The sequence below is a fragment of the Triticum urartu genome, chromosome 6A, assembly GCF_056163025.1.
Source record: "Triticum urartu cultivar PI428250 chromosome 6A, HENAU_Tu73, whole genome shotgun sequence".
Taxonomy (NCBI): Eukaryota; Viridiplantae; Streptophyta; class Magnoliopsida; order Poales; family Poaceae; genus Triticum; species Triticum urartu.
Genome location: NC_141878.1, coordinates 50,589,855 through 50,616,727, shown reverse-complemented (window position 1 = coordinate 50,616,727; position 26,873 = coordinate 50,589,855). Strand labels below are relative to the sequence as shown.

General features: G+C 46.1%; 2 protein-coding genes across 5 annotated transcripts; one reads left to right on the top strand and one right to left on the bottom strand.

Moving 5' to 3' along the window:
- Positions 1-5,796: 5,796 nt before the first annotated feature.
- LOC147963829 (uncharacterized) lies at positions 5,797-7,796 on the top strand. The gene is made up of 4 exons (XM_087529720.1): positions 5,797-6,085; positions 6,139-6,329; positions 6,432-6,938; positions 7,155-7,796. Exons 1-4 carry the CDS (start codon positions 5,797-5,799, stop codon positions 7,794-7,796), a joined length of 1,629 nt encoding a protein of 542 aa, XP_087385846.1.
- A 7,061-nt stretch (positions 7,797-14,857) lies between these two features.
- On the bottom strand, positions 14,858-17,945 carry LOC125514424 (transcription factor TDR-like). 4 transcript variants are annotated; one of them, XM_087528014.1, is made up of 7 exons: positions 17,558-17,945; positions 17,108-17,291; positions 16,912-17,016; positions 16,637-16,809; positions 15,943-16,452; positions 15,390-15,851; positions 14,858-15,308 (listed from the first exon to the last, which is right to left on the bottom strand). In XM_087528014.1, exons 2-7 carry the CDS (start codon positions 17,251-17,253, stop codon positions 15,031-15,033), a joined length of 1,674 nt encoding a protein of 557 aa, XP_087384140.1. In that variant the 5' UTR covers positions 17,254-17,291; positions 17,558-17,945; the 3' UTR covers positions 14,858-15,030. The 4 variants fall into 4 exon arrangements, with proteins under 4 accessions (XP_087384140.1, XP_087384138.1, XP_087384139.1 ...); XM_087528012.1 differs by having other exon boundaries at positions 17,108-17,391; positions 17,558-17,944; XM_087528013.1 differs by having other exon boundaries at positions 17,108-17,343; positions 17,558-17,944.
- Between the last annotated feature and the right edge of the window lie 8,928 nt (positions 17,946-26,873).

The following is a 26,873-nucleotide window of genomic DNA, read 5'->3' as shown; positions in this document are numbered from 1 at the left end:
AGAAAAACACCATGGGTGTAATAACAACTCCCAACAAGTTCCATCTCGGAGTCGCTCAAACCATCAAGAGCTACAACATATAATTACACAGGCTCAAGGGAACAGAAAAATCATCATGTGCAATAAAACAAGCTAAAAACTTCCTTAAAAATAAACCTTACCAACAGAAGGTAAAGGAGACAACGCATCTCCACGACCAACACGATAAAAATCAATACCAATCCATGTTCCATAGTGTTAAAGCCTAATGGTCATTATATCATGAGGACGAACACCATAATCACTGACCAATCGTTCCCAGGAAGGACCATGGAATTTACTCCTCAACCGACCATGACTAAACAAAACACCATACAAATAACCCTCATTGCACTGAAAAGCAAGATCAATATCTTCGTCACCACTCCTTATGGCTAAAGCCCTGCACTCCTCGATGTAACGAGCAATATGAGCTCTAACACTGCACGGAACATACTGCAGAACAAATCAAAACAAGGATCATAATCAAAACCAAGACAGCATAAGCAGCACCAAAAGAAATAAACGTGTGTGCCAAAAATTGAACAATTATAAAATGGTATTCTTACAACACGCCTCCAGCAACGCCGATCAAGGACCACACTGAACCCGTCTACAGAAGAATCAACAGAAGAACACGGGCCACCAGGCATACGGCAAAAAGGACAATCCATAACTGCAAGGAACACAATGATTATCAAGAACTAATCACACAAAACCCAGTTGAAACTTGACATCTGATAGTGTTGGTAGTCCCCACCCGTAACTACCCCATAAATCTCCATATCCCGGAAATATAATGGGAACAAAAAGAGAAACAATAAAGGGAAATAGGAACCCACGAAGGCAACCGGTAGGGAACGGCGATCATGCGAACGGGGAAGCGCGGTCGACACTAAAGAAGGATCGCTGTAAAACCAGGCAACAAGCGCGGCGGCCGGGACAGGGGCCGCCGTAACCACGCGACAAGAGCGGCGGCCGCGACAGACGAAGACGACGGCAAAGAAAGAACAGTGCTCCACGACGGTTCCCCACACCAGAGAGAAAACAGATCAAAAGGTTTTACAAAACATTAAAAGTATAAGGACTAAAGTGAAAAAAGAAAAAACCAGAAAGGGAAACAAGAAACCGGAAAACACGGGAGACGCCGTACGCGCGACGAGTGTCGCGCGCGGAGCGCCTCGAAAAAGTCTCCCGACCGCTCCGCGCGTGACACTTGGCGCGCGCGGAGCGCTCCCCAACTAATCGTTGCGATGAGCGCTCCTCAATTAGTGTTTTCGGGATTTCGTGGGTTTCTATATTCGTGCATTTGTCGCTCCCTCGCGATCCTTCGCTGGTTCGTTGTTCGCTATGGGTTTCAATTTTTATTCTTTTTCTTTTTTTCCTTGACTGGCTTTTTTGGTTTTTCTGTCTTTTATTGTTTTTCCTTGGGTTTTTTTCTTTCATGGTTTTTAGTGATTGTTTTGGGTTTTCTTTATTTTTTCTCCATTTTTAATTTTTTCCCTATTTTTTTATGGTTTTTGTTTCTTTCTCACGTTTTACTATTTTCATTCTTGTGCACCAGTTTTCATTGGTTTTCTTTGTTTTTTCTTCTTTTCTTCTTTTATTATTTTTAGTAGTTTTTTCTTTCTCTTTTCATGTAGATTAAAATTATTTTTATACATGTTTAACATTTTTGCAAATACATGAAACATTTTTTTGTATACATCTGAAACAAGATTAATAATTACTATTCCCTTCCATCTGGATGCATGGTGGTTCCTTATTTGTTTCTATACAGTGGATGAAAACCTTAGAAATTTATGAAGTTTGCACAAATATAGAAACCCATGGTAGATTTCTATCAGTAGAAGTACGAACATTGTTCTTTTCATTTATTTTTTTGGTTGATCATCTTTTGTTGAGATACCTGTAGCTGGTAATGGTGAAACATCTTGTATTAACATACAGTGATGAGCCTACAACAAGTAAGTCCCATCACTGCAGTACAACATCGCAAATTAACGGAGTCGGGTCATTATCTCCCCCCTACTCCGTCCTCTTGCTTGTCAGGGCGACACATGCGAGAGCACTCGATGGATTTACCAAGCCTCAACATTAGAGGAGGACAAGAAGACGATATAGGAGTGACGCGACCCTCGCATCTACCTCAAAGGTCAAGGGACAGGTGTGGCTCACTCTTATTTGTAACACCTGACTCAAGGTCAATGGAGATTTTGGTTCTCATACTGATGGTGGTGGTCCGATCAAAGTATTGAGACCTATAGCGGTTGCACTTGGTGTTACCGATTTAGAATTCGTGCAAGCACTATAAATTACACCCGGGCATTCTTTAGGGAGAAAAGGTAACATCATTGTGATACTATAATATGTAGGGGGTGGGGGACCTTACTGCTACCCTACATGTCATTATCTTTGTTGTTCATAGATAAAAGTAATAAATCTCTCAGGTGAGGTAGGAAGGAAGAAAGATAAGCAACCCTGCATGTCATTATCTTTGTTGTTCATAGATAAAAGTTATAAATCTCTCAAGTTAGGTAGGAAGAAAGATAAGCAACCCTGCATGTCATTACCTTTGTTGTTCATAGATAAAAGTTATAAATCTCTCAAGTTAGGTAGGAAAAAAGATAAGCAGGAACCTAACTATTAAATCACTAATTTGTAGCGATTGTTCCAATTTTAGTCAAATATGTGTTTCTTGCTCATCGCTGTCTGTAGCATATTAAGTGTGAGCTAACTTGATGTGAATTCAACAAGCAATCAAAGAAAAAGGTTGAATTTTTTTTTGCCAAACTTGGGGAAGCCTTGAAGTATCTAACAAACATATGAACCAGTGATCATTTTCACTGCCCTATATCCTACAATCACTTGCCGAGTCAACCATTCGTAGGCATCTCATGCGGGAGATATGTCGGTCGAGCACCGAGCATGGTGTTGTGTTAAGATGTAGGCGGCTAGTTGGCAATTGTCAATGAAATGTGATAGTCCGCTGCATAAGTTAGGTATTACTACACATATATATGGATCTGTAGCCATGCCCCTTTGATAAACCGAGTCATTTAGTTGAATTTGATTTATTCTCTCTATAGCTTGTGGATCCTTGTGGGTATGCGATTGAAATTTGCAGGCACGTATTGTCAAGACAAACACAATATGAAATATGACACAAGTACACGGTTACATGTTTGAAATTCGCAGTTTGTGTAGGTGGGATTACAATGGGGGATTCCAAGCCAGACGTCGATTAAATTAATTAAAAAATTGTTAATATGTCCAACAGCAACAAGAACGATTTTTTGTCCAAAAGGACCCCTGCCGAACGCTATTGCCAAAAAGGACTATCTGCAGATAAAAATGTCAAAAAGGACCCCCTCACTAGTGGCGGCAGGCACGGCAGGCGACACGTCGCACCTGCCGCCACGCCAGGAGGCGGCCGCGTGGGGCACAACGGGTTCTCGCACAGTGCAGCAGCTGGGACGGAACGGGCCAGGAGTGGTGGGCTCGGCGCCACTAGGTGAGGCGGCGAGCGTTGCCGCTGTCGCTCCCGGGCCGACAGGCCGTGCTGCTCGCGGGCCCAGCGTGTGGGCCACTCCACCACTGCAGCAGGCGGTGTCCCTGTTGCTGCACGCGCGACAGCGCTGATTCCCATGCTGACTGCGCAGATTTTCACGGGCGCTGATTCCAGGGTTCCTTGTTTTGCTTTCTGCCACAAGTTTCGATGATCTGGAATCAGATTCCCGCCTAAACTTTGTAGTAGTGATTGCTACATAGACGACACTGATTAAAGCGGTGTGTGATGATTTGAACGCGTGTTTTCCTGCCGCACACTCGATAGCATTGTTGTTGCCGTGTGTGATGAGACACCGCGATGCTAGAATTCGATGCCGCTGTAGGTGAGTTCTGGCTCGTTCTGCCACAATACAGTGGTCCTCTTCTTTTTAAACGTACATACGCGGCTCCGTGCGCATACACTCTCTCTCGCATATCTCTGGTTGCCTTCTCGGCCTCTCTACTCTCTCTAAGTGTAGAAGAATACACAGACAGAAAGAAAAACTTGATAGCCACTTTCACTCGTGATTTTGGCCGATTTAGAATTGGATTTCGAAGATGATGAAGTTGAAGAAAAGATAGATTATGGTAAGATCTATCCATTTTTGTTGGTTTCGTTCGCATGCATGATGTTTTCGTTCTGTTTGATTAGTTCCTAAGTGTGTATTCTCTGTTGTTTTAGGCATAATTTTAGCACTTGGAGGAGTCATTTGTAGTCATTTAGAGCTTGAGGAGTAGGATTTGCGTAGAGAAGTGAACTACGAAGTTGAAGATCAAGGTATGAGCTTTGCAATACATGGATTTTTTTGTGCATGCACGATGGTAATTAGTTAGTCTTTTAGCTCATCATTAGCTATGCGATGTTAGTGCTTAGAGGTTATAAATAATTTTAGATGACAGATACAACATTTATAATATATTTTTTAGAAGAGTAGGTTGAAGATGTTGTATCTATGTTAGGTGCGTCCATTAGTATTGACATGCGAGAAATCTTAATACGGTAATTAATAAAAAACTTGTACTGTAATTGTTCATTGCATGTGGTATGTTATTTCATGTGGTATGTTTATTAATAAGTCTGTAGTTAGGAAGCCATAGGTCTACTTTGTTATGGCAATAATCTAAATTTTATATGTTAAGATTATGTGCTAATGTACTTGATGATGTATGCAATCAAGTAAAATAATTCATCTTAGTAGCAAACAAGGAGGAGATGACGTGATTGAAGAAATTGTGTTTCCATTTTCTCTGTCCCTTTTGAGGTGATGACCACATACATGCAAGTGCTATTTTCATACTTTTGATAGCAGAAAGAAAAATCCATGTGTAATATTGATGTTCATGTGATAATAGGTTGACTCCGTTCATATAGTACTGGTGACGGAAATTTATTCAAACTATTTGGACTCTTAATTGCATTCGCAAGCACATCCATGTTGGAGCTAAGGTATAAAACGACACCGTAATTTTGTTAATATTTTTTATATTGATGTACTGTTGTGAATAATGTGCATGCCGCTGCAAATATTATTATTTGTAAATAAATGATTGCTATCGTATGATATGAAAAAATTATATAAAGCCCGAAGAAATTAAATGTTTTACTCATATGATATTAAAATGTTATTATCATACTATTATGTTTAGTGGTTGTTTGTCATAACCTGTTGTAAGAAAATTAGTTTTTACTAATAGTCATTTTTACTCTCGTAGACAAGTTTGAGAAAAAAATAGATCTTTAAATACCCGTTAACCAAACAGCCCCTTAAAGTCTAAGCAAATGATTCTAGAAACAAACCGAATATTTGTAACGAAAATACGGTTATTATTTTAGTCGTATGATATGTAAATGTTGTCATCGTTACTAAATGTTCAGTTACTAATTATTTGAAATGTAAACCTGTAGGTACTATGGAAAATTTAGTAGTGTACTATGGGAACGTCTTATGCGATAGTCCTTTCGGGGTGGATGTGTCCTTGTGCGAGTCGACTACAGTTGTAGTGAGAGACATGGTCAACGTGGGTTACGCAGCAGTTAGAAGGTGCATCCGAGCGGTGTTTGGCCCAGGGACGCAGGGGAAAAAATGACAATGGAGGCCTTCGTCGTTGACGAAGGAAATGATGGGGCAGTTGCCCGTTGGGGTTTGCGGTCTGTCACAGGTGATCGGTCATGGGGGGTCATACATGAGGTTTGCAAGCAATCCCAATAACACAATGTATGGCCAACCGATGGTGTATGTGGAGTTCATTTCAGTCACTGATGTTGCCGGATGCAGTAGCAGGGGTGGTGAGGTCGAGTTGGGCATCACATCAGCCCCTAGCATTGGCCCATCGGAACCGACGGGCGGCCAGCCTGTGTATGACACAAGATATTGGTCTGCGGCCGTTGACATGAGCGAACACGTGGAGGGATTGCCGGAGGCGCTAGATGATGATGATCATTCTTCTGCGTCTTCGGGGTCAAGGAAGAAGAAGATGTTCCTCCTCAGAGGGCGGTCGCGGCGGCACTGCAACCTGGGTTTTTACAGGATATGAGCATCACCAACGAATTTCACTCTGCTTCTGGCCTAGGAGCGGGGAGCCTGGAGGTTGGGCAAGTTTTCCCAGACAAGAAGTGTGCTTACCAGGCAATGGGTAGCTATGCAATCGGCATCCACCACCAGCATAGAGTGAAGCAGCGTGATAAAAAAGAGTTGAAGGTCATATGCATCCACACCGCGAAAGGTTGCCGCGGAAGAGTTCTCGCTAGACTGAAGCCTGGGGTATGTCAGTCATGGCATATCACAAAAATAGTGGAGCATACCTGTGAGCAAACTGGGACTCTTTCAAATCACTCCAATGTGACAACAAAATATGTGGCACAGACGATGGAAACGATTGTGCAGGGAAGTCTCTACATTAATGTTAGGGCTCTGCAAAAAGATGCAGACGATCTAATTGGCTTCCCTGTTAGCTACAGCAAGGCTAGGCGTGCGAAGGAAAATATATTCAAGAACTTGTATGGTACCTATGAGGAGGCCTATTCTTATGCCCCTAAAATGTGTCATCAAATAGCAAGTGCTAATAGGGGGACTCAATTTTGGCGGAGTGAATGTCCAAACCCAATGAAGCCGGGTGAGCTAATCCTGGACCGCTTATTCTGGGCATTCACCCAGACTATACAAGCCTTCAGGCACTGTCGCCCGATATTATCAGTTGATGGTACCTTTCTCACTGGAAGGTACAAGGGCACACTATTGGTGGCGATTGCAGCGGATGCAAATAGTCAGCTTCTTCCTATTGCATATGCATTGGTCGAGAGCGAGAACAAAGATAGCTGGTTGTGGTTCCTGGGCTGCGTGAAGATGGGCGTCGTCAAAGAGCGTAAAGGTGTTTGCATCATCTCTGATCGCAACACTGGATTTTTAAGCGCTCTTGAAATAATTAAGGCGTCGGAAGAAGAGTGGGGCTGGCCCGATCTAGAGGGAAGGTGGTGAATGAGGCATTTGGCAGCAAACTTTTACTCCAAATTCACAAACAAGGATTGGTTCAAGTTATTCAAGAGGATGTGCATGCAAAAAACTGAAGCCAAAATGAATGCGATCTAGGCAGGTATCAATGGTGAGATCGACCACGCGGCCTTTCCGCAGAGAGAAGACTGGAGGGGTCGTAGGACGCCCATAAATTTGAGCCAGTGGATCGGCGAGAATTGCCCTCATTTGGACAAGTGGGTGCAGGCTCACGACACCGGGGCTCGGTATGGAATAATGACCAGCAACATGTCAGAGGTGTACAATGGTGTTCTTAAAGGGGTGCGAGCACTGCCTATCACAACCCTAATTGAAGAAACTTGGAACCGGACCCTGTCATACTTTGCAGACAAGGTCACCATCGCCAAAGCACAAGTTGAATTGAACAAGCCATGGTTCGAGAAGATGCAAAGACATCTGGACGAGAAAGAAAAGAAGTTCAAAAGTCATGGCTGCAGGAAAGCGGACGCACTTAGGAATAAGTGGGAGGTCAATGTGCGAGCCAAGTACGTTAAGGGTCACCACAGAGGATCAAAAAAGCAAGCTGTCACCCTTGGCTCAACCTCCTGTGAGTGCACTTGTGACAAGCCCAAGCTTGAGGGCTACCCTTGCAGTCATGTGCTCCGGGCGGCTGCTGATCAAAAAATCAGCATCGAGCCATACATATCGCCGTACTTCAACATGTACAATCTGTACAACACTTGGAACGGTGAGTTCTAGGCTTGGGGCATAGATATAAACTACAAAATGTTGTGGCCAGATGGGCCGAAATGGGTTCCGAACGCCGACTTGATGAGAACCGCAAAGGGACGACGTCAGTTTAGGCGTCATCGCAATGACATGGAACATAGCCAGATGGGAGAACCAAGGCGATGCTGCGTTTGCAGGTGTCCTGGACATTCACGCAGAGAATGTCCGTATTGAGCCAACAACAACGCATGATGTTGATATATATGTACTCGCTATGTCTATTTATATTTCTACTCGTTATGTGTACTTATATTAAATTTAAATGGAATCTGTTTGTATTATTGTACTCGTGATGTTAACTTCAGATAATTAATGTAAATCGTATCTCTTTGTATTTTTAAGTTAATTTTGATTTACATTTGTATTTGTGTCTTCCTCGTAATTTATATTTGTATGTTTGTGTGCAGGTTATGGGTAAAGTGCCAGTGCTTTTGCAGGGGCCCCATGACGCTGGCCACCGTTGCCACCTATTTTTGAACCCAAATATTAAGCATGATTATCGGCCTTTCAGACTTCGAACCATAAAGAAAACATGGCCAATACACAATGCTTTCCTTGCTCACCTTGACTCGCTTATGGACTACAAAGTTTTGCTAGGCTCACATCATGCCACGACCAAGTACGTTCGGACCGATCCCTTTTGACATCCCTCGTTGATTGGTGGAGACCTGAAACCCACAGCTTTCACTTTTGTTTTAGGGAGCTTGCACCTACGCTGAAAGATGTTTCTATGATCACTGCTCTACCAATTAGAGATGAGCCGTTAGTCTCTCCACGAGTGTCTCCATCTTGGGCATTAGATATAGTAGCCCGTCTTGGGATGGAAATGCCAGAATCACAATGTTCTGGTGGCCCTCGTCTGGCTTCGTGATAACTTTCGTATTTTATCTAGCTTCGCCAATGAGGAGACGAGAAAAAGACATCTGTTTGCGTATTTGTTGTGGCTCCTCGGGGATCTGTTTCCAAATTCACATGGGGACGTTGTTGTCCTTGGTCTCATCTACATTGCAGAGAATATGGTAGATGAACCTTTATCGGAGCAGCTAAAATACAGCTTCGGTTCTGCCATGCTATCTCATACATACAGAGGCTTGTGTGATGCCATGCAAAAAACCTCTTTCGCACAAAAAGCTCCATTACTTTGTGTCGCCTACGAGTTTCTACAGTTGTGGTCCTGGGAATACCTCCCTGTAGGACGACCTCGTATAGTACAACCTGTACAGCCATATGACTTTAGCAAGGGTGGCAGCGCAACTATGGCCACTAGGTGGACAAAGGCACGGAAACGTTGGTCTCCAGATATTGCGAAAAATTGTTACCCTATGTACCACCAGTAGTTTGAGATACTTGATGAGGCAGAAGTCACATGGAACCCGTGGACTCAGGACCAATTACAAATGGTCTTTGATGCTCGACTCTTCACACCAGGCATCTTGAGCGATAGTGCATTCTGGCTGACTCGCTACAACTTATTGTTCCTGTGGTGTGTTGAGCCTTACAACCCAGAGCGTGTAATGAGACAGTTCGGTCTCTATCAAGAAATTCCACCGCCTTTTCCAAGACGTATCGATGAGGAAACCCATAAGTAAGATGTGACCTCCCTAAATAGTTAGTGTCTTTTTTAATTTACTAAACTCACACTTTGTTACATAATTTGCAGGCTAACCAATATGGGCGGGGGTTGGAGTTTATACGATCGGAGGGAACCGAACATTGAATGGATACACAAGTGGGAAAATGAAGTGCTAGCAGATATAGTGCATCAACTTAGGTATATTTTATTTACATTATTTTATTACGATGATCATATGATGCGTGAAGATGCTTTGCTTTCATCACAACAATTTATGTAATTATTTAATTTTGCAGACCGTATGATGGAAGTACAGATCAAGCGTATAAGCAGTGGTACTGCATGAACACACGTGCTAGCCTGGCCAGTCAGCCAGCTACTATACCAACACATCTCACACAGGAGGAGCAGGCACGGAGACATATTGAGCTGCATGCAGCTTACTATCGTGACCAGATGGTAATCACTTGTAAGTTTTTTAGGTCCATCATTTCATAATCATTTGAACTAAATAACATCCAAATATTGTTCAGCTTGAAAGTTGCAACGAAGTAAGGCAGATGGCTATGGATAGCATACTGGCCCAGGGCCCAGCTCGCCCGTCATTCCAGAAACGTTTTCAACAATACATGGCAACAAAGTTCATATGCGGTAGATGCGACGACGTTGTCACTGGAGCGTACAACATGCCGGTAGCGAGGTCAGCCAGACCGAGTGCGGCGCCATCGTCCAGACTGAGCGAGGCGCGTACGAGCCATGGGTAGTGGGGGGAGGGTCCGAGTACTAGAACGACATTTCCACGACATGACTCATCTCTGCCACTGCATCGCTCTTCTTCGGTGCAGCTTCGTCAGGGGCAGACATCTCAGGACCATGGCACGGGCTTGGATTCGATACCCGAGCAGACTCTTTCCCCTAACCCATATGTGTACACAGGATATGATGCATACACCCAAGGTGAGGGCTCTCATTCATATCTCTCCACGCGAGGGATCTCCATGCCCGAGGAGACTCGTGTACCAGATTTAAACCAGCACCACGTATCATGGCCAGACAGTACAGGGGAGGAATCTAACCAGGTAGTCATGTTTACATTTTAATGCATTTACAATGATATCATATATTATCCTCTAACAGTTTGTTTACAATGTTTCTATGTGCAAGACATACCTGATGTTAATTGGGGCGATGAGAACACCCAACGTGGCATCAACACAGGCGTCCTGGGAGCATCACATGATCATGGCGACATGGTTACATCATTAGTTACAGAGTTCTTCGGAGGGGACGTTATTGGCCCATCTTTTATCCCCGCGGAGTCACAACCATATGCCTACAATTACGCTTCAGGTTCGCAACAAGGATTCACCACTCCACCACCTATGCAGGACTCACAGACACATCAAGCCGAATTGGAGTACAACCGCGGTCTTCGTGTAACTCGGCCACCTAATCGCTTGTCGCCTTCCGGTCGTAAGGAAAGGCCAGGTGGTCATCGTAAAGTAGGGTGATTCGTCTATCCACGTGCACGACCCATTGTATCTACATATGTCAGTATCATACTTTTCGATTTGAACATCTATGTATGCTGAAATAAAAATGCACCAGTCAAGAACAATTCTTCCCGCCTATATCTCCCGCCATACTATCCCGCTCCACTCTTCGGCTTATGTTAGGCCGAAATGATTTTTTTTAAATTTTGGCTGATGAATACTGTGCAACCATTTCCCATCTTAGACATTGAAAAAATATATTTTCAGACAGCCCTTTCCCCTCAATATTTTCCCGCCAACGCTTTCCCTCCATATGTTCCCGCCACCCGTTTCCCGCCAACCCCTTCCCGCCATATCTTCCTGCCACCCGTTTTCCGCCAACCCCTTCCCGCCATATGTTCCCACCAACCCTTTCCCGCCATACTGCAGTCGTTCTTTCCCGCCATTTTCTCCTCTCTACCTATAAAGCCCCCTTCAGACGGAGGTGGATAAGCATTCGAGTGTAGTGCAGTCGAGATGTCCCATTATCCTTTTGATCGTAGTTTTCACCCTGAGATGAGTAGGACTCTTCTTAGGCTAGCTACCGATTTCAGGATGGACAATAGGATAGTTCCATGGGACGAACTCACCGGTAGTGACACCATAATGAATGAGTTGGCTCACCAATTACGTAGGTCTGGGTGGCCTGAAAGGACCTATGAGGAGGTACGTAAAGAACTTCTTAGGTTGAATGGAAGGTGGAAGAAGGTAGTGGAGCCGAAGAGTAAAAATTTTAGAAGGACTGTAGAAAAGCATCAATTTTTATGGATTGAGGAGAGCGAGGACGAAGATGATATCTTCATGCCGCCGCTTTCGGGTTCTGCATCGTCAAAGGGCAAGAGTTCTGCATCGTCTAAGGGCAAGAGTTCTGCATCGTCTAAGGGCAAGAGTACTGCATCCTCGAAGGGCAAGATTTCTGCATCGTCCAAGGGTAAGAGTTCTGCATCCTCGAAGGGCAAGAGTTCTGCATCGACGGAGGATGACGATGATGCCTTCATGTAGTTTTTAAGCTGTATTCCAGTTCTACTGTTTAATTCAGATGTACTTGCATTATTAGTTTGTACTCTCTTATTGTAGGGCATTATGTTCTATCTTAATTTCATTCCGTAGTTGTTGCACGATGTTCGATATTAATGGAGGGCAAGAAAATGCCACTACTTTATTCTAAACTTTATGTTTTTTTCCATTACGACACGGTACAACTGAAAATAAGATACATCGTAGAATTGAAATAAAGCTACATTTTACTACTGAAATAAAGCTACATTAAACTGCAGAAATAAAGATACAAAGGATTGTGAAATTTAAAATACTACCACAGGAATCTACTGAGTCCAGCGTGGATATTTTCCTTTTCCATCGCCAGCTTCTTCTGCTGCCTTGGCCTCACGAGCCCTTTCTTTCTTTCTCTGCCTCTCCGCCTCACGAGCCTCCTTTCGCTGTCATTCCTGCTCCTCCATGCGACGAGCCTCTTCCCTGTTTTTCTTTCCTAAATCCTGAAAAAACGGTGTTGCTCCGCATAATATTCTTTTAACTCTCTCTTGCTCTACTTTCTCCTCAGCTTCCGCCTTCTCGCGTCGCTCTTTCGCATAGAAACTATTCCACGCACGGCGACTTCTTTCATGAATCCCAGTCACTGCCCAAGCTGTCATCTCCGTGTCAATCCAACGATAGTACATGCACAGAGGCGGAGGAGACTACAACAAGAAACAAGAATGTTATTAAAGAATCTATCAAAATACCAACAATATCTATTTGTGATGGTTAAAGCATACCGGAGGCTTATCGTACTCTGAAATAGCTATGGGTGGATCTTCCTCATAATTGGCGCACATGAAAAACTTCATGCCCAACCAGTCTGAAAAATCCGTAACCTCCTTCACCTTGCAAAGACCGCCACACCAACACCGCAGGACTGCCACCCCCGGAGGCAAACTTGCATTCTTCATTTTCCTCGGCCTAATGCTATGATCCAAGCAAGGCAAACTCATACCGACTGAAAAAAATGTGTTATACACTTTGCGCAGTGGAGATTTCGAGGATGGCTGGACGAGAGCCTCGGTGTCTCCTTTTATAAGCTCAGACGATAAATGATGGCGAGAAAATTAAGCGGGAAATTTTAGGATCCCTGTAGTGTCGGCACAACAGCTTCCCGCAGCATTGGATTTCCGCAGCGAGTGACTGATGCCGTCGCATCCGCTCAAGCAATAGCCAGAGAGATTCTCATAGTGCTGTCCCATCCGCTGAGGCAAAATAAGCTAAAGCAGGACTGATTTCCGGGCGAAAGAACCTAAAGCAAGGCATCCGCGTGCATTTTCCCGCGTGTGGGAATCACCGCCTTCAGCGTCGCTGTTGCACACGGGAATCAGCGCTATCTCGCAACAGGAAATGTGTCGGGCGTGCGAAGGAAGAAAGATGCCGCCTCCTCCGGTGGCGGCCTGGCCCACGCCTCGGCCCGCGCGCAGCAGAGGCTGTCGGACGGGGAGCGACAGCGGCAGCGCTCGCCGCCTCACTTAGTGGCGGCCGAGCCTACCACTCCTGGCCCGTTCCGTCCCAGCTACTGCACTGTGCGAGAACCCGTTGTGCCCCGCGCGGCCGCCTCCTGCGGTGGCAGCAGGGCCCGCCGCCTCCTGGCGTGGCGGCAGGTGCCACGTGTCGCCTGCCGCGCCTGCCGCCACTAGTGAGGGGGGTCCTTTTTGACAGTTTTATCTGCAGATAGTCCTTTTTGGCAATAGCGTTCGGCAGGGGGTCCTTTTGGACAAAAAATCCAACAAGAACAGGCTGAATATAGCGCAACTTTAAGCCCAAAAATCGACTGGGATAGTAAAAGGAAAATAAATAAATTAATTCCGACATCACTAATTAAGGAGTACTCGTTGCAAAGAACACTCCACTTCCCCATGTTGTGACAAGTGGCGCACATGTAGCACGCCACTTGTCGCAACCTCGCAACCTGAGAGTTTTCCCTTTTTCGTAGATCCGTTTATTCAAAACGTTTTATCTTTTAAACCGTGCATCCCAATCTCGAACCGTTTTCATCATTGGATTCCTCGCGTCGAGATCTTTAAAACTAGATCACATGTTGATAGGTTTTAATGAACTATTTTTCATGAAAAAAACCGGACGAAAAAAACCGGGCGAAAAAACCAAACCGGAAGCATGATTTTTTTTCCTTTCCGAAAGAGGCACGCCCTTGCCTCCCGCGAAATCACACCCGTGCCTCTTATGGAAGCAAAACCGTGACTCTCGTGGAAGGAAAAAAACAGAAAACGTGTTTTTTTTCGTTTTCGAGAGGCACGGCCGTAACTCTCGCGAAAGCACAACCATGCCTCTCGCGGAAGCAAAACTGTGACTCTCGCGAAAATAAATAGAAAACACGTATTTTTTCACCTTTCTAAGAGGCATGGTCGTGACTCTCGCGAAAGCACAACCGTGCCTCTCGCGGAAGCAAAACCGTGACTCTCGTGAAAGAAAGAAAAAACAGAAAACGCGTTTCGTTTTTTCCTTTCCGAGAGGCACGGCCGTGACTCTCGTGAAAGCACAACCGTGCCTCTCGCGGAAGCAAAACCGTGACTCTCGCGAAAGAAAAAAAAACAGAAAATGCGTTTTTCTCCGTTTCCGAAAGGCACGGTCGTGACTCTCGCTAAAGCACAACCGTGCCTCTTGCGAAAAAGAACCGTGACTTTCGCAAAAGCAAAAAACGCGTTAAAGCTAAGGAAGACCGGGAGAAAACCAAAACGTCAAAAAAAACTAAAAAAAAACCGTTTAAAAAGCTGAAATCGCATGCAGAAAAATAAAAAAATACAGAGAGAGCGTCCAGAGCGCGACACGTGGCGAATGGCTAAGAACGCGCCAAGTGGCGCTGATCATTGCGAGGCTCCCGAAGGAGCGCTCGTTAACTAGTTGCTCCCAATTAATTCCCTTGTAATTATCACGAATTCACCCAAACAACAAACAATTTAATTTCACTGTTCTGTCCTCTCCAGTTAATTAGTTAAACTTGACACATATTTGAACGAACAAACGAGGGAAAACAAATTACGAGCATGAAGGGAACTAATTACGTATATCAACTAATCCAGCCATGGACCTATAGTAGCTAGTAGTAATATAGGGAATCAATCAATCCATGGCGAGGTAGTGCAGATGCTGGTGATGGTACCCTCCCAGAACCTGGTGGTGCAGCTGGTGGTAGTGCTCCCCGGCCACCGCCGGCACCGCCTGCCCGTCCATGCCATCGAGCTTCGCATTTGTCGGCGGCGGCAGCGGGGGGAGCGGGGACGACCACGCGCCACCCCCGCCGTACATCTCCCTCGTCACCTCCAGCAGCGAGTCCCTCACCCTGTCCGCCGGCACCGCCGCCTCGTTGTCCTTCATCTGCAAGCCAACCAAAGCCCACCGTGAATCCCTATCAGCAGGCTGCGACAATGGCGATCGGCCGGCTAGAGCGGGACGTACGACGGCGCGGAAGACGTTGAGGACGAGCTTGTTGTAGGAGGTGACGTTGACGCTGGTGATCTGGAGGCCGAGGGCGGCGATCTCGTCCATGATGCGGACGAAGCGCCCGGACTTGTGGGAGCACAGCACCTGCAGGAAGAACTCCTTCCCCTCCACCTGCCGGACCTCCACCTGCGGCTCCATGTCCTGGTCCTCCGCCTCCTTCTCCTCCTCCTCGCCGGCCTCCTCCTTCCGGGCCCGCTTGCCGCCGGCGGACGGGAACGGATGCTGCTGCGGCGAGTCCTCGTCGTTGTCGAGGCCCGGCGGCGGGTGGTCGTCGAGGAGCACGTCGGGGGCCTTGCTGTCGCCGCCGGTGCCCCCCGGCGGGTTCGGGTCCTCCAGCTCGTCCTGCAGGTCCTTCACCTGCTTCTGCAGCCCCACGATGTAGTCGATCGCGTCCCCGAGGATCGACGCCCGGTCCATCTGCCGACATGGATCCTTGCGCTCTCTTTGAGCTTTGAAATTTACAAGAATCATGCATGGCGGCGGCCATGGAAGGATGATAGTGAATTACCTTGGTGATGTTGGGGACGAGGGACCGGAGCGTGTAGAGGCGGTTGTTGAGCTTCTTGCGCCGCTTCCGCTCCGCGATGAGGTTCTTGCACTGCTGTCGCTTCCCGCCGCCGTCTTTGCCGGAGCCCCTCTGCGTCTCGCCGTCGACGTTGTCGTCGGGGTCCCCCAGCTGCATGTCGCTCCTCTCCGACCCCGAGTCCGCCCTCCCCACGCCCGAGCCGTGCAGCTGCTGGTGCTCCTGCGCCACCGTCGACGGCGGCTCGCTGCTCTCTGCCGCGTACTGCCACCCCACGCCGGCCGCGCCGTCCTCCAGCACTCCCGCCAGGAACGGCTCGCCGGAGCCGCTTCCCCCGGCGCCGTCGAACAGGTTGAGGGACGCCGCCGCGTAGAGCCGCCCCGGGTCTGCCGCCGCGTCCCACGCGAACCCCTGCGCCTCCGTCTCCTGCCACCCCTGCCCACCGCCGCCGCACTGCGCCATGACCAGCTCCGCCATCTGCTGCTCCTCCGCCATCTGCATTAATGGCACCCCAGTCAGGTCAGGTCAGCCGTATATATACACCACGCACCATGGAAACGCGAAGGCTGTTGCGTACGGTGCACCGCCGTTGCCGCCGCCGTCGCGTCAGCTCACGCGAACCGCGTGCCCCCTAACTACTTCCAAACCTAACTGATATTTCCCATCACAGGCCACGCACGCACGTATCTTGAAGCGAAGAGCTCGACGATCCCGCCGGCGACGGGGACGAGGAGCCGCGTCTTCTCGCCGCCGCTGGAGGCAGCCTCGTAGCCCGTGAGCAGATCCGGACCCGGCGCCCCGCCGCTGCTCTGCCAGATCGGCTGGTTCGACAGCAGCGCCTGAGCGTGCATCCTGACCAACCAACAAAGTCAACAGTCAGAGATCCGGCCAAAAATTAATGGCGGTCGACATGACCGGCCGGCATCAAGGAGAAGTAGAAGGTAGTTTAATTACCCGATGGAGGAGGAGTCGAGAGGGATGGAGGAAGGGACGTCGGCGAGCGTGGCCACCTGCGCCTCGAACTCCGCGCTGCAGCAGAACCCCGTCATCTCCAAGAACCTGCCATGGATCATCATCATCAAGCTCTGGCTGCAAGAATCGCATGAACAATCGGACACACGCACACGCACACGCACACACACGTACGTACCGCTGGTCAGGAGAGAGCCGCCAGTAGATGCAGTAGTCCCAGCCGTGGGCGCCGCCGACGAGCGGCCTGAGCGCAGCCTCCACGGTGCCCCCTCCTCCCCCTCCATGGCCATGAACAGCCTGGTGATAGTCTCCTCCTCCCACCATCGCTCAGCTCAGCGCCAGTGCGCAGTGGTCAGCTTGTCCTAGGATTGAGCAAGCGAGTGACATATCATAGACGCAAGGCTTTCTCTGCAGCTGTCGGGAATCAGGATAGGATTTGTTGATGTCACCGATGGCACAGGGCTACACACGATCGCAGGCAGCAAAGGTACATTACACAGTACTAGTATCATGCATGCATTATGATCATCAGCAAGCAAGCAGAGGATCAAAATCAAGTGTGAGCTAACAGAATTACATAAACCTAGCACGACTGCTGTTACATAAACTGGGGTCAGAAGAAAGCTACCTTTCAGAACGCTTCCCGGCGGTCGGCGGTCGACGGATCAGCCGAAAGCAATTGCTAACCGAAGAACCGCTTCAAGTGAAGGCTACAACAGGGGTGTTGCATCATCAGCAAAGTATGTATAGGGCCATGCATACACCTCTATGCCATTTTGGGGATGCAATGCAATTCAGAAATGCAACTACCTAATTATATTACTGGTGAGAACTGAAAACCTGACAATTAGCATGCATGAATGTGCTCTCGCTTTTATCCATCGCCGCACCGGTATCATCGCCGTGATCGGAGGCTGTTATGGGTAGGTGGGGTGCAAGAAGGGTGTGAGGGATTTCAAAACTTGATTTATCTTGACTCTACTAGTAAAGATGGCCAATGCAAATGCAAATGATGTGGCTCGCTCAATCGATTAATGGCAGTTAAGCAGGATGCAATTCTGATGAGAGGCTAAGCCCCCAGTTCTGCTATGGAAGGCAAGGCGTGGTGTCATGGCCTCATGGGGATGCAGTGTGCACACTGCCACTTTCTCATGATCCAGCCAGGAAATGACGCAAATGGCATGCGGCTTAACCAAGAGGCAGCTAAGAGCAGGAGGGGCACGCACGTCATTTCGCCCAGGCAGCTAAGAGCAGGACGGGGTGACATCGGAGGCTGTTTGCATCGGCAAGAGCTGCTTCGCTGGTGAAGATATCTGCTGACCAAATGTGTTACTGTACCGTCCACGCATCACCCAGTTCGTCATGATCATTCACACACGATGTAAAAGGACACACACAACAGAGATTCTTACGGCCGAAAAGAAAAGGAAGCAGCAATAATGGATGGATGGATTTCAAAAGCAGAACTGTTTTGCAATTTCAGGCATGAAATGTGCCACCAGCAGTATGAGTATGCTTGCTTTCTTTTAGAGCATCTCCAACAGACGCGCAAAAACTACTCCACGCGCTAAAAACCGTTTTTTTGGGCGCGAAGACACTCTAGCAGATGCTGCAAAATAGTGCGCACTCAAAAAAGTTTAGAGCACGTGCTAAAAAGCACTATCATGCGCTTCAAATTTGGGGCGCTAGACCACGCGCGCTTCATAATTTGCACGGTGTCGTATATCAGCATTGCTGAGCATGGCTCTCGGCAAAGACATCGTCATATTATTCTTTTTAAAGATTTATCAAATAATTTAAAACTTTTACTGATAAATGTGACCAATGGGACCACATGTCAGGTAGTAATGTTTCTGTGACGTGTTGTAGCGACCAGACCTCAAATAGTCTGATCTCTGTGCTCCGGTGTCATCCCTGGATCAGTAATGCTGACACCACACAGTACTCGAAGGATTTATAGCAGAGTAGCAATCACACACTTATTACATCGAGTGTCTCAAAAGAGAACTTATTATAATAAATATGGCTTAAGGCCATCTAATAACAATACAGCAGAAGGCTTGGAAGATAAGTGAGTCCATCAACTCCAACGGCATCACTGAGTATAGAACCACGACCTAAAAACTCCTTAATCGTCGTCTGAAAAGTCTGCAACATTAACATTGCAGCCCGAAAACGGGTCAGCACATGGAATATGCTGGCAAGGTAACACATAGAGAGTAATGGAATGAAACAGCTATACTATATGCATATTTGGCTGGTGGAAAGCTCTATGGTTACAGTTTTGCGTAAAGCCAATTTTTCCCTACTTCAAAGAAATAAAATTTAATTACTATCATGGTAGTTGTTAAACATTGAGAATGGTTGACAACATTCTCAATCCCAATTACGCATCATCATTAAACATAACCCAACAAAATTAATTTAGAGTAACATGTTGAGATTCACATGAAAATCCAAGTACTAGATACTCAAGATTTGTCCATAACCGGGGACATGGCTAACCATGATTAGTTTATTACACTCTGCAGAGGTTTGCGCACTTTTCCCCACAAGACTCGATCGCCTCCGTTCGGTTTCTCGCACTACATGGTGTTTGAGAAGACGGATGACCGAGACATAGTCTTTCAGAAGCGCTAGCACCTTACGATCGGGTAGACCGTACCACCTACATCCCCTACATATGCTAGTCTACCACTATAAGAGTTCGCACAACTTAGTCAACTATGCTAGAGCCCATAATAGCTTGTGGCTGCACACGGAAGTTTCTAGTATGAATAGTCTCATAATCCCTTTGATCCTGGGTGGCGGTCCAAAGAAAACAGGCAAGTCTTGGAATACCCAGGTGTCTCAATCCACCCAGATGTGTGTTTAAGTTGCCACCTTAGATAAACCATTTATTAACAATCTCACATCTGTCATGGATTTCACTCACCCAATCCATGTCTAGTAGCATAGCATGGCATAATAAGCAAATGTAGAAGTAACTCCCAAAGGTTTGATAATAAACAGGTAATAGGTACTACCTCATCTACTTCCCATCCCACAATTTAATTAGATCTTAATCATGCAATGTGTGAGGATTGATCTAATGCAGTAAAACTGGGTAGTAGAAAAGGTATGATCAAAGTGTTACTTGGCTTGCTGATGATCCGCGAAACCTAACGATTTGAAGTAACAGGCGGCGCACTCCGGGTATTCTATCGCAGAAAAACAAACAAGCATACAATAAGTACTCATCTAATGCACAGGTAAAACTCAAATAAGAGATCTAACCAGAAGATTCAACTTAAGAACTCCGGTTGGCAAAAAAATCAAATCGAACGAAACAACGAAAGACGAACGGCGAAAGAAAACAACTTTTTTCTAGCAACCTGGATCTAGGGCAAATTTTACAGTAACAAAAACTTGTTTAAGTTGGTTATTCGGATAGAGGGTTTCGAGACGAAACTCTGGGCGCTTGAATCGCCTGATTCCGATAAACGAGCGAAAAGTTAAACTAAAACGAAAATTGGATCAGGAATCGCGATCAGAAAAATCGCGGATTTAATCCGAGAAAAAGAAAAACGACGAACGCTGATTTTTTTTATCGGCACGGAAAACGAGGCGCGACGAACCTCGGGCGGCGGGATCGTCGGCGGCGGCGGCGGCGGCTCCGGCGGTGCGCGCGGATCGAGGCGGGACTGATGGGCTGGGGCGGCTCGGGGCGGCGCTATTTAAAGGCTGCCCCCGGGCGGTGTCCCGCTCGGATACGGCCCGAAGTCGGTTCGTTTTCTTAATTATTCTGCTCGGAAGAAAAATAAAAAGAAATACTAAACGGACTCCAAAAATTCCGAAATAAATTTTCACGGGCTTCTAAAATCAAGCCGCACAAGATGAACATTTATTTGGGCCCTAAATGCAATTTTGAAAAACGCATATTTTTCCTAAATTCAAATAAAACACTGAAAAACTCCGAAATAAAATCTTATTTGATTTTTTTATTAAATCCTCAATATTTCTTTATTTTGGGAAAGTCATTTTATTCCCTCTCTCATATTTTTGTAATAGAAATAATTGATGATAAAATAAATAAAATCAAATGATCCTATTCTCAAAATTTGAGAGAACTCAAATATGAAAATAACGAAATCCCCAACTCTCTCCGTGGGTCATTGAGTTGCGTAGAATTTCTAGGATCAACCAAAATGCAAAATAAAATATGATATGCATGATGCTCTAATGTATAACGTTCCAAATTGAAAATTTGGGACGTTACAAACCTACCCCCCTTAAGATAAATCTCGCTCTCGAGATTCGGGTTGGCTAGAAAATAGGTGAGAGTGGTCTTTGAGCAAATCTTCCTCTCGTTCCCAGGTGGCTTCATCCTCCGTGTGGTGGCTCCACTGAACTTTGCAAAACTTAATAACTTTGCTGCGAGTAACTCGGCTGGCAAACTCGAGAATCTTGACTGGTTTCTCCTTGTAGGTCAAATCGTTATCCAACTGAATAGTTTCCAAAGGCACTGTGTCTCTCAACGGTATGTCAGCCATCTCCGCGTGACATTTCTTTAACTGAGAAACGTGGAACACATCATGTACTCCTGACAATCCTTCGGGCAATTCCAACTTGTAGGCCACTTCTCCTATACGCTCCAAAACTCGATATGGTCCTACAAATCGTGGTGCTAACTTCCCTTTAACTCCAAAACGCTTTGTTCCCCGAAGTGGAGATACTCGAAGATAAGCTCTGTCTCCGACTTCGTAAACTGTCTCCTTGCGTTTAGAATCTGCATAACTCTTCTGTCTGGACTGGGCTACCTTGAGCCTATCGCGAATCAGCTTCACCTTCTGTTCAGACTCTTTAATCAAGTCAGGACCAGACAACTGGCGGTCTCCAACTTCGTCCCATGACAGCGGTGTCCTGCACCTCCTTCCGTACAAGGCTTCGAAAGGGGCCATCTTTAAACTGGTTCGGTAACTGTTGTTGTAAGAGAACTCTGCATATGGCAAATTATCGTCCCAACTAGATCCATAATCTAGTGCACAAGCTCTCAGCATATCCTCCAAAATCTGATTGACTCTCTCGGTCTGTTCATCTGTCTGTGGATGAAAAGCTGTACTGAATTCTAGCCTGGTTCCTAAAGTTTCGTGCAACTGCTTCCAGAACTTTGAGGTAAACTGGGTTCCTCTATCCGATATGATACTCCTTGGAACTCCATGCAAACATACGATCCTGGTCATGTATATCTTTGTCAACTTAGCACTGGTGTAAGTGGTCTTTACTGGGATGAAATGAGCTACTTTCATCAATCGGTCAACTACAACCCAAATCGAGTCATAGCCTGAATGAGTCCTGGGCAATCCCGTGATAAAATCCATGCCTAGCTTATCTCACTTCCATTCGGGTATCGGCAATGGTTGTAACAATCCTGCTGGCTTCTGATGCTCTGCCTTTACTCTCTGACATACATCACAAACTGCTACATACTCCGCTATATCCTTCTTCATTCCGGTCCACCAGAAAATATCCTTCAAATCCAGATACATCTTGGTATTTCCTGGGTGAATTGAATACGGTGAGTCGTGTGCCTCTTGCAAAATCAACTTCCTGATCTCCGGGTCATTGGGCACATAAACGCGGTCTTCAAACCATAGGGTGTCGTGCTCATCCTCACGGAATCCTTTAGCTTTTCCTTTGCTCAGTTTCTCTTTTATAGCGGCAATCTCTTGGTCAGCTTTCTGAGCTTCCCTGATTTTATCCATCAAGGTTGACTGAATCTCCATTGCTGCTACATAACCTCTCGGAACTATTTCCAAACATAGTTCACGAAGATTTTCGGCTAACTCCCTTGGTATTCCTCCCGTCATTAATGTATTGACATGGCTCTTGCGGCTTAATGCGTCAGCTACTACATTAGCCTTTCCGGGGTGATAATGCAATTTCATATCATAATCCTTGATATGCTCCAACCATCTCCTTTGTCTGAGATTTAATTTCTTCTGTGTGAAAATGTACTTCAAACTCTTATGATCTGTGTACACCTCACAATGATTTCCAATGAGAAAATGTCTCCATGTCTTCAATACATGCACTACGGCTGCTAACTCCAAATCATGCGTAGCATAATTCAACTCATGAGGCTTTAGTTGTCTTGAGGCATATGAAACAACTCTCCCTTCCTGCATAAGCACTGCTCCAAGTCCTCGACGTGAAGCGTCGCAATACACCTCATAATCCTTGGTCTGGTCTGGCAAAATCAACACTGGTGAGGTAACCAAACGTTTCTTCAACTCCTAGAAACTAGCCTCACATTCCTCTGTCCATATGAACTTGGTATCTTTCTTCAACAACTCTGTCATAGGCTTCGCAATCTTTGAGAAATTCTCAATAAATCTCCGGTAGTATCCTGCGAGTCCAAGAAAACTCCGGATCTCTCCAACTGTGGTTGGTGCTTCCCACTTGGTCACGGTATCAACTTAGTGGGATCTACTGCTATACCTTCTCCAGATATAACATGTCCGAGGAATCCTACTTCCTTCAACCAAAACTCACATTTGCTGAACTTGGCATATAATTGGTGTTCTCTGAGCTTTCCAAGTACCAAACGCAAATGCTCCTTATGCTCCTCTTCATTCTTCGAGTAGACTAGGATATCATCAATGAACACTACGACGAACTTATCCAAAAACTCCATAAACACTTTGTTCATCATGTTCATAAAATAGGCAGGTGCGTTAGTCAGACCAAATGACATAACGGTATACTCATACAGCCCATATTGGTGGTAAAAGCTGTCTTCGGAATATCCTGTTCTCGAATCTTCAACTGGTGGTATCCTGATCGCAGATTGATCTTGGAAAATACCTTAGCTCCTTGCAATCGATCAAACAGATCGTTGATCATTGGTAGCGGGTACTTGTTCTTGATCATTACTTCATTCAATCCTCGATAATCAACAACCATCCTTAACGATCCATCCTTCTTCTCCACTACAAGTACTGGCGATCCCCAAGGCGAAGAACTTGGGCGAATATATCCCTTATCCAGTAACTCCTTAATCTGCTTCTTAATTTCCACCAAATCCTTTGCTGGCATCCTATATGGTCTCTTTGATATTGGTCCTATGCCTGGCAATAGCTCAATCAAAAACTCAATATCTCTATCCGGTGGCGTGCCTGGCAACTCCTCTGGAAATACATCAGGGAAATCCCTTACCACTGGTACTTCCTCCTGCACAACTCCTGTTAGGCAATTTACTTGAGTCCTCTTTGGCACATGCCGGGATACATACTTGATCCTTCTCCCTTCTAGTGTGGTAAGCAAAATTGACTTACTAGCACATTCAATATTCCCTTCATACTTTGATAACCAATCCATGCCTAATATCACATCCAATCCTTGAGATTCCAATACTATTAGGTCTGAGGGAAAAACATAGTTACCAATCCTTAATGGTAACCGATCACACCATATACTTGCCACATACTCTGCTCCGGGCGAGGTTACTAACATGGGTGACCTAAGGGCTTGGGTTGATAGGTTATACTTATCCACAAATCCCCTTGAGATGTATGAATGCGATGCGCCAGTATAAAAAAGAACGAGTGCAGTAAATGACTTAACCAAAAACTTACCTATTACTGCATCGGGCTGAGCTTCAACCTCCTCCACGCTAACGTGGTTCACCTGTCCCCTGTTGAAAGGGTTCGGCTTCTTCCCAGAACTTCCATTGCCATTTTGGCCTTCAGGACATTCATTGGCATAATTTCCTGTCTTCGAACACTTAAAGCAAGTGACTTGGCTTAGGTCCTTCTTGGCTGGGGTTGATGGGTTGGTGCGGTTCTGGCCGTTGCTTCCTCCATTGCCATTACCATTCTTGGTGCCATTGTGATTGTGCGAGCTACCTCCTCCATGAGTATGCTGAAAATGTCCTCCCGGTCTAGGGGTAAAACGTGGCTTCTGCTGAGCTCCTGAATTATACTTTCCTTGTCCATACTTCCTCTTGCGATTCTCAATTTGCTGCTGCTTCCCTTCAATCATAAGAGCACGATCTACCAACTCCTGGTAGTTGTTGAAGGTGGCTACCATCAACTGCATGCTCAACTCATCATTCAGTCCTTCTAGAAACTTCTCCTGCTTAGCTGCATCCGTAGCGACGTCATCTGGTGCATAACATGCTAACTTACTAAATTCCTCCACATACTGGCCGACTGTCCGTCCTCCTTGGCGCAAGTTGCGAAACTCACGCTTCTTCATGGCCATAGCTCCTGCTGAAATGTGTGTAGTACGAAAAGCCTGTTGAAACTGGTCCCATGTGACAGTGTCAACTGGGAAAGTGGCTGTGAAATTCTCCCACCATGATGCTGTGGGCCCTTCTAGCTGATGTGCGGCAAACTTCACCTTCTCCGCATCTGTGCATCCTGCTGTGGTCAACTCCCTAGCTGTCTTGCGGAGCCAATCATCTGCTACTATCGGCTCGGTGCTACTGGAAAACACTGGCGGATTCAGCCTAAGAAAACGAGCTAAGTGGTCAACAGGTGGTGGTGGTGGTGGGTTGTTGTTGTTGTTGTTCCCCTGATTCTGATTCTGGACTAGCAACTGCATCAATGTGTTCTGCTGCTGGATCAACTGGGTGAGCTCCGGTGGAAAAGCAAACCGGGGTCACGTCTCGGAGGCATCTGAGGGTTTAGAAAAGATGAGATATAAGAATAGAGGGGGTCTAAAGAGAAAACACTACCCATATGCACATGAGGCAAAAGCAAACAATTCACTTCAATCAATCAAACAAGGGCATACAATCGATCTATCTATCGCAAAAGTGCTCGGACTACTATATTTACATGGTGGACTACTACTACTACTGATGAGGTGGTCTACTAGAAATATTCTACGGTCGTTGACTCCATGATATCTGCTCCAGCTTCATCAACATAGTCATCATCGCTACTATCTGGTTCCGAGTCGGTGCCGTCGATGATGATGTAGTCTTCCGGGCTAATTTCCTTGGGTTCTTCGTCTTCTACTGGCGTAGGGTCTCCCATAAATAATCCAATCTTCTTGATCAGGTCGTCATTCTTCTCCACTAATACTTCAATTTCTTCTTCATAATCTTCACGTGTAGCCTTGGGTTCTTCTTCTAGTTCCTTGATTCTAGTCTTAGCCTTCTTCAGGTCTATTATGTCGGCGCACATCTGGTTCTCCTGTCGTCGAATGTGCTGGTTTAGCTCCTGGATAAAAGCTGCAATTAATCTATCCTTCCTGGTGCTGATCATCTCCCAGTGTTCATCTCGGCGCCCACAAATCTGGTAGATAGTATCCTTGAGATCCTTGCGGTAGACTTCTCCAATGCGTCCCATGGCGATGTGAGCTGCCATGCTCTTTCCTAGACTCCAAGTTGGTGCATCAAAAGAAAATTCTATGGGCTCAGTGACTGGCATGAACGTCCTTCCTGGAACTTGAACTTGAATCATCCAACGCTCTTCTTCAGGTAAAGTGGTGTTGTAGGTTCCCGTGAAGCTTGGTACTCCTATATTCAGGTATCTAGTGACTTCCTTCAAGTGGCGTCCAAAGGGTGTATCTTCATCCGGTTGTGTGAACTTGTTCCTTGAATCCGCCATCCTAAAGAGTAGAAAAGATGAGAGGTCAGAAGAGAAGAGAGTGAATAGTGATATAGGTCTTTTGCTTAGTGGTCGTGTCCTACAGTCAGCGTGTGCTCTGATACCATTTCTGTAGCGACCAGACCTCAAATAGTCTGATCTCTGTGCTCCGGTGTCATCCCTGGATCAGTAATGCTGACACCACACAGTACTCGAAGGATTTATAGCAAAGTAGCAATCACACACTTATTACATCGAGTGTCTCAAAAGAGAACTTATTATAATAAATATGGCTTAAGGCCATCTAATAACAATACAACAGAAGGCTTGGAAGATAAGTGAGTCCATCAACTCCAACGGCATCAC

Bases quoted from the DNA above. Each gene is read 5' to 3' on its own strand.
- LOC147963829 (XM_087529720.1), top strand. From the start codon at position 5,797: ATGGTGTATGTGGAGTTCATTTCAGTCACTGATGTTGCCGGATGCAGT. The intron at 6,086-6,138 runs GTTTTTACAGGA...CTTCTGGCCTAG, and splicing joins GCGGCGGCACTGCAACCTGG to GAGCGGGGAGCCTGGAGGTT. The intron at 6,330-6,431 runs GTATGTCAGTCA...TATGTGGCACAG, and splicing joins TCGCTAGACTGAAGCCTGGG to ACGATGGAAACGATTGTGCA.
- LOC125514424 (XM_087528014.1), bottom strand. From the start codon at position 17,253: ATGGTGGGAGGAGGAGACTATCACCAGGCTGTTCATGGCCATGGAGGG. The intron at 17,017-17,107 runs GTACGTACGTGT...GATCCATGGCAG, and splicing joins CGGCTCTCTCCTGACCAGCG to GTTCTTGGAGATGACGGGGT. The intron at 15,852-15,942 runs GTAATTCACTAT...CCATGTCGGCAG, and splicing joins TCGTCCCCAACATCACCAAG to ATGGACCGGGCGTCGATCCT.